We start from the raw sequence: 9072 nt of genomic DNA, 5'->3' as shown, positions 1-9072 counted from the left end.
GTGTGTGTGTGTGTGTGTGTGTGTGTGTGTGTGTGTGTGTAAGACAAGCAGGAGCACTTTTAAAACGTCAGGATTCTCTATGGCTTGCTTCCTTTTTTAACCCTTTGGCTGACAGCCGAGTCAGCTTTGCTCCATCTTTCCTTCCTTTTTCTGACTGAGGAGAAGTCCAAGCTGCTCTGGAGGGTTGGCCTTCTAAGGGAAACCGATTCCAGCAAGGAGCCCAGCCCTCCTCCCTGCTCACTGGACCCTCCTCCCCGCTCACCCGGAATCGGTCCTCCCAGGAAGTCTGCAGCAGCTGGATCATCTCCACAGGGGCACCCAGCTCTGTGATGGTGGTCAGGGTGTCCGGGATGTCCTCGCTGTCCTGGTAGCAGTAGCCATAGAGCTGGCGGAGGCCCAGGGCAGGTCATTAGGTCACAGGGTCGGGGTGGGGGCAGGGAAAGGCTGGGCTGTCAGAGGCCCCCCGCCCTCTGCACTACCCACCTCCCACCCCCATCCCTCGGCTGTTGCTTCGGCTCAGGCCAGAAGAGAACAGCAGCACTGCCCGGGGAAGCCTGCCCTCTGTCCCTGCAGCCAGGGCTCCTGCTGAGGACATCAGCCTCTTACCTCCTGCCACTCAGGTAAATGGGCAGGTCTGGACACCACGTGCCATGTACCAGGCACAGTGCTAAATTTTCTACATGCATAACTGGACTCTTACAAAAACCTTATACAGACATAGGAGGTACTATTATTAATCTCCAATTTACAGGTGAGGAAACTAACTCAGAGAAGTTAAGTTACTTGCATAATGTCACAAGCTACTAAATGCAGGAGCTAGCATCCAAATTTAGGTCACTTGGACTCCACAGCCTGGTTCTTTCTAAGAGTACCATTTGCTAATCAACAAGCCAGCAAGTGGGTATTATACCTCCTCCCCTGCTCCAGTCCTCTATTCCTTCTTTTTTTTTTTTTTTATTAAGATTTTGTTTATTTGTCAGAAAGAGAGCGAGAGCGCGCAAAGCAGTGGGAGCCACAGGCAGAGGGAGAAGCAGGCTCCCCCCTGAGCAGGAAGCCCGATGTGGGACTTGATCACAGGACCCTGGGATCGTGACCTGAGCTGAAGGCAGATGCTTAACTGACTAAGCCACCCACACGCCCCAGTCTTCTATTCCTTATCATTTCTAGTTTCTGGCAACTTCATTTTTTCTCAGCTCTGGTCTTGTGGGCGGAAAAACAAGCTCCCTCAGGACTGGTAACAAGCACTTGTAAGAACAAAGCATCTAAGGGGCACAGCCTTGGGTGCTCTTTACACATGGGGGTGGTGGGGGTGGTCACACCCACCAGTGGGGGTGGTAGTGAGGGATGGTTTCTGGGTTTTGGGGGCATGCTCGCAAGGGCCTGCCCACTCCATAGGACCTGAGGGTGGACTCGGTACAGCCCAGCTAGTCGGGGACTTCTGGGAAGCACAGCCTGACTTTGTCATTAACACCTAAACCAGCATCCAGAGAGAGAGCCCTGCTTCCTCCAGCCTCTCCCACCACACTGCCCATCAGCCAGGATCAGAGGCTGCTCAAACCAGCCAGCACACTGTGGGGTAGGAACACAAAGGCCGAGTTGTCCAGGCCACAGTAGGGAGAGGGGAGAGCTGCACAATGTGGGGGCAGGGGTGGGGGGGGTTGCGGCACAGAGGGGAGCCAAGCCCACAGGCTAGATGTCCCTGCATACTGTCACCCTTCTTACCATTATTCACATCCCTCCCAGATCCACTCCAGGCCCTCACATGCCCTTTTCCGTCCCAGGAGTGCCCTTTCAGCCCCCCCTTCCTAGAGCCAGCTGACCCAGTCCTGCTGGCATGAGAGAAGGCACGGCTCAGGGCCGCCATTAGATTACTAGGGCTGCGAACTGGGGGATCAGGGGACAGTCCCAGGCACCCTCTTCTTCCCTCTTTCTCTGCTCCCCCCACTCGCATCAGCCCAGGGAGGCCCCAGGCCCCAGTGGGGTGGGGGGAAGGTAAGGGGAGCAGCCCTGGGGCCTGGTTCTCATTTTCTTGCCCAGAGTCTGGGCCTTTGTGGGAAACTTCTGAAGGTTATTAAACACCCGGAGGTCGTTAAATGCGCTGTTAACGAGGTATTAATCAACACCCCTCAGGAAAAAATAAAAAGACACCATTAACCCCCCCAGGAAGCGTGAGGCTGAGCATTTCAGTCGCATCTTTTGTTCGTTTGGGAGAAGAAATATACTCTAGCAGGGCCAGAATCTGGGCCCAAGTAGGCCTGGGGCCCCAGCTGAGGCCTGAGATCCTGGAAATGTGGAGGTGGGGGGGAGGGAAGACCCTTTTGCCCTTTGACCCTGGGCTATAGAGGCATCTATCACGTGAGGTGTGTGTGTGTGGGGGGGGTGACGGAAGGAGGATAGAGAGATCTCGCCCATGCAGTCCCCAGAGATCAGAGAAAGTGCTGGGAGGTGCACGGTGGGACATACTACCTGGGCCTTTCCTATTAGAACCCACAGAGCCAACTTTGGGACTGCCAGAGATGGGGACGGGGCCTCGGGGGGCCTGGGGGAGCCAGAACTCTAAGAAACATTCTTTGGCTCCTCCCCGGTTCAGCAGTCAAATGGTTTTGAAATTTTAAATGAGTAAGAGGTATTAGAACATTATTTCTAGTTCCCCGCACACCCTCACTGCAGCCTCTGAGCAAGCCCCACAGCGGGCTTCCGTGGCAGCAGAGCTGGCCCTGCAGAAGAGGCCAGAGGGACCCTGGCTGGCCGTCAGGAGATACATGGGGGAAATCACCCCCCAAACAGTTCCTAAACTCACACTCAGGGGCCCTTTCTTCTTGCTAATGGTAGCTTTTTACCTTTCCCCAGATGGAAAGGACTGGGACCCTCCCCACCTTATAACACTTGTGCCCTAGGGCAACTGCCCCCCTCTGACCCTGTAAGAGTCACACAGCAGACCTCAGACAGACTCAGTCTTGGTCTAGTAAGGGAATGGGTGAAAACTATTCAGCTGTAATATATATGTATTACCTGTGTAAGATAAATGTATTTTGGGGGCGCTTTCAGAATCGGGCAGGGGCCTGACATTAAAGTGGAGGACCATTCTGTGAGATGCGTGGGGGCAGTTAACTAGATGCTGGTCAGGCAGCTTGGGTGGGGTGAGGGAAGGGGGGAGAAATTCCTTAAGAGACAGGAGAGCACATCAAAACCTCAAACCTATCCTAAGGTGGGGGGGGGGCTCTTGAGTCAATTAACTAACACTAAATGTCCTGCTTCTCCACTGCCTCAGAATCTGGCAGACACCCCAGGGTTGCAAAAAGTTCCCAAGAACCCCTGGGAAGCTAAGAGAACAAGATCCTCCCAGTTAGAAGGGCCACGTAACCAGTCGCTCACTCCCGAAGCTCCAGGCACAGTGTCAGCTGTGCAGCCAGGCATAGCCACCCACAACTGTTGGCTCTGCCTGACCTCCGGCCACCAGCTCAGGGCTTAGGACCTGGTCACAAGTGTCTGACCAGGGTTGGGGGAGCCTAGAGAGACCTGGAGCAGCAGGAATATAAATTGCTCTCTGGCCTCTCTCTCTTGTTCTGCAATGCCCACCCAAGCCTGGGGTCTATCTCAATCCTTACAAAAGGAGGGAGGAACTCCTAGATTTCTGGTCCGTTCTGCCGGGTGTAGAAAGGTTAATTTGAGTGGGCTAGGTGGTGGAAGGTATGGGCAAGGTTCCTTTGCTGCGGAGTCTGCACACACCCTCTGTTCAGTGGGCCAACACCAGTCAGGGATTCCCCTCTCAGTCTGCTCAGACATGTGCAAAGGGAAGAGTTTGTCTAATCCTAGGGCCGACTCAAGGACAGAGAGCTGGGGGAGAGGAGGAAGTGGGTGTGTTAGGGCAGTGCTGGGGCTGTGAGAGGCCCACTCTCTTAGTCTAGCCTGGAGGGGACAAGGTGGGGTCTCATCTCTCCCCTCTGCCCCCCAGTGAACAGGAGAGACAGAATGCCATTTAGTAGGAACCTGGGCACCTGGCCTTTTCAGTATTCCAGCCACTGACCACATCAGCTCTGATAATGTGACACTGAGACCCTCAGGCCCGTAGCCTGTCCCCTGAGCACTGAGCTAAGAGCCTAAGGTTTCCTCAATGATCCAAGGGCTGTCTTTAAAGCCTGGAGAATGGCAGGGTCACTTCTGGGAAGGGCTGTGCATTTTCTGGCCTACTACCCAATTCCCTCCAGTCCTTCCAGTGGATTCTGGGTGGGGTAGGGGGTGGGGATATTCTCTGGGAATCAAGCCTGATACGGGGTCTCTTTCTAGCCCTTCCCAACCCCGTTGCTGTCCCATCCCATCTTCAAAGCCATAGAAGATACTGGAAGTTGAGAGAAGTGGGGTTCAGATTCCATCAAGAAAGGGGGCCCTACCACTGCAGTTGGATTCCTGACTCAGGGATGACCTCTGTGTCTTGGCTTAGGGTCATTTCCCTCGTGCTCAGCACTGGAGCTCCAGCCAGAAGCAGGGTCCTAAGTCCTAACAGATTCGCACCCCTACCTCGAGTTTTGGGACCCTCCGTCCTGGCCTCTGTCTTCAGAGGATATGGGGTGGAAGCTGAGAGATCCAGGAGTCCCTCCGTAAAGAGACGCTCATTCAGGAGTGAGGGGCAGGGTAGTGTAGTGGGAAGGGGCCACGGTCGGGGTTCTGCCCCTAGGTTAACCTGGGCACAGTCACTGGGACTCCGTTTCTTTATCTATATGACCGAGGGTTCTCTCCCAGTTAGAGTTACCGGGCCTGGGCACGTCCAGCCAGCACCCACACCCCCTCACCCCCACCGTCGTACCTGCAGCACGTTGGGGTGCCGCAGCCGCTCCAGCAGCACCATCTCCTTGAGCAGCTTGTGGGCCGCCAGCCGGTAGCAGCCCCTCCGCGCCCCGAACTCGCGCACGCAGCTGCCCAGATCGTGGCCGCTGAAGTCCACCGCCTTGAGCGCCACCGCGGCGCCGCCGGGCAGGCGGACCCGGTACACGGCCTTGGTGTAGCCTGAGCCCACGTACTGTGCGCCGGACACGTTGCGGAGCGCGGCGCAGCCCAGGCGCGGGCCCGAGCCGGGGGAGCCCGGGCCGGGAGCCGGGGGCCAGCTCGGGGCGCCGTCGGGCAGGGGCCGGGCCCGCGGGGGCCGGGGACGCTGCAGGCCCGGCCCGCCCGGAGCCAGGTCCATCAGGCGCCGCCGCTCCGGTCGGCCGGCCCCGGGCCCGGGGCCCCCGCGGGAATAGCGCTGCACCTCCTCGTAGCGCGCTCGGATCTGCCGGGCTAGTTCCCCGCGGCCCCCGCGACGGCCCGGGCCCGGGGCTGGCGAGGGCCCGGGGGACTGGCCTGGCCGCGGAGGCTCCGACCCCGGTGCGAAGAGCACGTTGAGGACGGAGCCCAGCAGGAAGGAGGCGCAGAAACCCGCGGCTACCGCCGCCCGCCGGCGCCGCATCGCTCCCCTCCCCCCAGCCGGCCGGCCCCGCGCGGCTCCCCGGCCCCGGCCCCGGGAGGCTCAGGCTCCGAGGCGGCTCCGCTCTGCGCCCCTCCGGTCCCCTGCCCAGTCCGAGCGCATGGCCCCGGCGGCCCCGACCCCGGCCCCTCACGGGCCGCACATCGGCCTGACACTTGCCTCCCTCCCGCCCTGCCCCCGCCGCTTATAAGGCCCGGAGCCGCCCCCGCCCCCGCCCCCTCCGCCTCCTCCGCCTCCTCCGCCTCCGCCTCCCAGCTCCTGGCCCGAGCCCGTCCTCGGCGCCGCCCCCTCCGGCCGCCCAGCCCGGCCTTCCCCGCTGACTGACAGCGGGACCTCCTCCCGCGGCCGTCCGGGCCTGGGAAGCGGCGCGGAGGCGGCTCTGGCCCTGCCCAGCCAGCGGGCCCCCGAGCTCCGCCGCGAGAAGGGGAGGGGGCGGCGGCGACCCCGCGACGCGCGGGAGCTCCGGGCCCGGCGCGAGGGCGGATAGCGGGGCCGGTGCTGCCGGATAACGGGACTAGGAGGCGGATAACGGAGCCGGCCGGGCGGGGTGGGGGAGAAGATAAAGGGGTGAAGCCGGCGGGTAACGGGCTCCGGAGGGGAAGAGCAGCTGACTCCGGGGTGCTGGGGGTCCGTGTGATCTCAGAGCTCCCTCCCGGGACCCAGGGCTTCCCTCCGGTCGGGCTGGGGATAGAGGTTCCTCGCCCAGTCCCGGATCCCGGCGCGAAGGGGTGGGGGTGGTGTGGGGAGGTGGACGTAGGGAGGCCGGCACCTGCGAGTCTGCGTGGGTGGGGAACTCTGGGATCAGAGGAATAATCGAAGATGCCCTATTCAACCTCAACCACCAAGTCTTTCTGGTTTCTCATTTTCCTTGGCCCTGAAGCCCCAGATCGGAACTCTTCTCCCCCGGGTCCCCGCAGTCAGCAGCGGATCGCGAACCATATGCATACTAGTAGTTTGTGCAAAGAGTGCATGTGTACCCACGGACGTGCGTGGTCCAGGCTGTCTGTGGAGTGTGTGCATTGGTGTGTTTGAAGGGGCCACTGTGTCAGCCGAAGGGAGTGTGCACCCTGTGTGTAAGTTGGTGCTGACTCCGCCAGAACTTCTGGTCCCTCCTCCTCCCTCCCTGATTGCATCATTAGTGCTAATTGAGGGGCTTTCACACGCCAGTGCATTAGCTGTTTGCAGTGAGCTCCCCCCTCCTGGGAGAGATAAGCCGCTGCCCCTCCCCATCCCAGCCCTCCACTTCCCCACAGCCCTGGAACTGTCCACCCAGAACCTCTCACCTTCCTGGGCACCTTCCTGCCTCCCTCTGGTTCTGGATTGGTTAATCTCTTTCCTCCCCGCAGTGTCAGAGATTGGCAGGAGAGGAGTCAGGGAGGTGTCAGAAGGACACCTCTCTGAGGGGGTGTCAGGGAGGGAAGATTTTCCTCCAGGGAGCTGAAAAGTTCTGGCATTCCTACAGAATGCAGAGTCACCGTGATGAGAGAGGGGACAGGAATCTCTGCCTGATTCTTTTGGACATGGAAGGGCAGAGGAGAGGACTGGGACTTTGATCTCCAGCCTGCTATTCCACTGCGGTAGGGGCACCCATCCCTGACTCTTGGGGTCCCCTAAGACTGGAGCGTTGGGGCCCAGTCTAACTGAGCAAGCATGGGAAAGGCAGAATAAGAAAAGCCACGGTTCTCCTGAGAACCTTGGGTTTGGTGGGTTTGGTCTGGTCCTGTTCAGCCGCGCTGCCCTGGGCTGGGTGAGGGGGGAATGCTCTGAGCAGATGCCCTCCCCAGCCCTCACACCAGATGTCTTTGTTCTAATTAACTGTGCTGGGAAAACCAACCTGGGTTTGTAAACAGAGCTACTGGCTAAAGTCAACAGGGAGCAGCAGCAAACAGCAAACATTCTCCTCACACAGCCTCAATCCAACCCAGCCCCTGGGGAAGGAGGGAGGCTTGCAGATCCTGAGGCCCCCCGGCCCACTGCTGAGTCAGGGAAAGCCTATCTGCCTCGGTGACCCCAAGATGGCTGTTCTCTTCCCAGTTCCAGGGGCTCCTCTACTGGGGAGGACTGGGGATTCTGGGAGGGACAGAGTTGCCACTCAAGATAGGCTCTGCCCCTTTTCCAGCAATCTCCTCATACCTCACCAGCCAAACCTCTGCATCCAGGAGGAAGCCATGGAGTGGGGTATGGGGGATGCGGGGGTGGATATTCCTTAAAGAACTTTCTCTGGGGCCTGCTCTGCTCTACGGTCTTGAGAAGCCCCCTGAGATAGGATTCGGCATTGTGAGTCTCTAACTTAGAGTTGGTGGGTACAGCACAACCATGTTCAGTTTGTTACACATCAAGGAGGTATTATAATAACATGTTCTGAAATTAGATAATTATTCCTGTGATATCTTTGCCAAGCTTCAGTGTTTCTATTATGGTTTGATAGTTCAGTGCACACAGGGCCTGAGAAACAGGCACAATGCACATACAATGCGCACGTATAAGCCCACGGAGCCGTAGCTTCACACACAGGAACAAAGGCATTTCAGCTCTCTCCTCACACCCACTCTGTCTCCCCCGCCAGCTCTCAGACACACAGACATATACAATCTTTGATGGAAATAGGTTTTTGGCCTCTGAAAAAAAGGGGTTGCACTTTTGGACAGATTAGAGTTTCTGAATTGGCAGTTCTTGAGTTCTTAACCAAATTCTGCTTGTTTGCTTTTTTTTTTTTCTCCTTTTTTGCCACCCAGGGAGAAGAATCATCATTTCAAAGAATTGAAAAAGACACAAAACATCGCTTCCACTTCCAGCTCGGGTCTGTAGTCTGCCCACCCGCCCTGTCCTGGAGACTGGCAGGGCCAGCCGCCTCCTCAGGCCAGTGTCCAGCTCTGAGCCCTGAATGCCACCTTCACTAGAGAGCCTTCCTCCAGCTGTCACTCAGGGCCACAGCCGCCCTCAGACCAGAGTGTCTGCTAGCGTGAAGGCTCAGTGCTGCAGACACACCACGTTTTCCTGCTTCTCCCTCTGCCTGTCACACCCCTACCCAACCCAAAGGCTAACTTGGATAGCAATCCTTGGGAAGGAGGCACATGGTTCAGACTCCAAAATGTTAGATTTCTCTGGAAATGTCTTGTAGATACCTCCTGTCTGCCTGTTTTGTCAGGTGGTCCTGGGCTGCCAGGACTGTGATACCAACCTCTCAGCAGCCCTCTCGATTGTCTCCCTTTAACCTCCAGCCCAGGTCTTAAACACCTCTTTCGGAGTATTATTCTCCTGCTTGAAAAGCTGGAGGATAAACTGAACTGGGCTGTTGGGCCTCCGTGAGCTGCCCCAGCCCTCCCCCCAGCCCCGTTGGCCCCTTTTCATTTCCCTGCGCGGAGCCAGACTTCCCCAGCCTGGTGCCTTCTCTGTGTCCTGACTTGTAGCCATCATCCGTGTTTTCCCAGTTGCCCTCCCAGTGCCTCCTTCCTGAAATGCTCTCCTGTAACCTCTCCGGGTAGTCTTTGCGAGCTGGTTCTTCTAGGTTTCCTGGAAAGGAGTGAGTTACACACAATGCTTTTCCAACAGGGGTCCTTGGGTCTCGGGGATCTTGAAGGTATATTCTTAGACTTCTGTGGATTTATTTC

General features: G+C 58.0%; 1 protein-coding gene across 1 annotated transcript in view; it reads right to left on the bottom strand.

Annotated features, from left to right (window-relative positions):
* Window positions 1-5458, bottom strand: part of PKDCC (protein kinase domain containing, cytoplasmic) — a 10150-nt gene extending 4692 nt beyond the window's left edge. Inside the window, exons 1-2 of the mRNA XM_040623144.1 lie at window positions 4805-5458; window positions 263-385 (exon numbers count right to left, since the gene is read on the bottom strand). Coding sequence (XP_040479078.1) covers window positions 263-385; window positions 4805-5443 — 762 coding nt within the window. The 5' untranslated portion in view covers window positions 5444-5458. The remainder of the gene's footprint in view (window positions 1-262; window positions 386-4804) is intronic.
* Window positions 5459-9072: the final 3614 nt, after the last annotated feature.

Source organism: Ursus maritimus, unplaced genomic scaffold (genome assembly GCF_017311325.1).
Source record: "Ursus maritimus isolate PB19 unplaced genomic scaffold, ASM1731132v1 scaffold_6, whole genome shotgun sequence".
NCBI lineage: Eukaryota > Metazoa > Chordata > Mammalia > Carnivora > Ursidae > Ursus > Ursus maritimus.
This window is presented reverse-complemented; position numbering and strand designations above follow the sequence as displayed.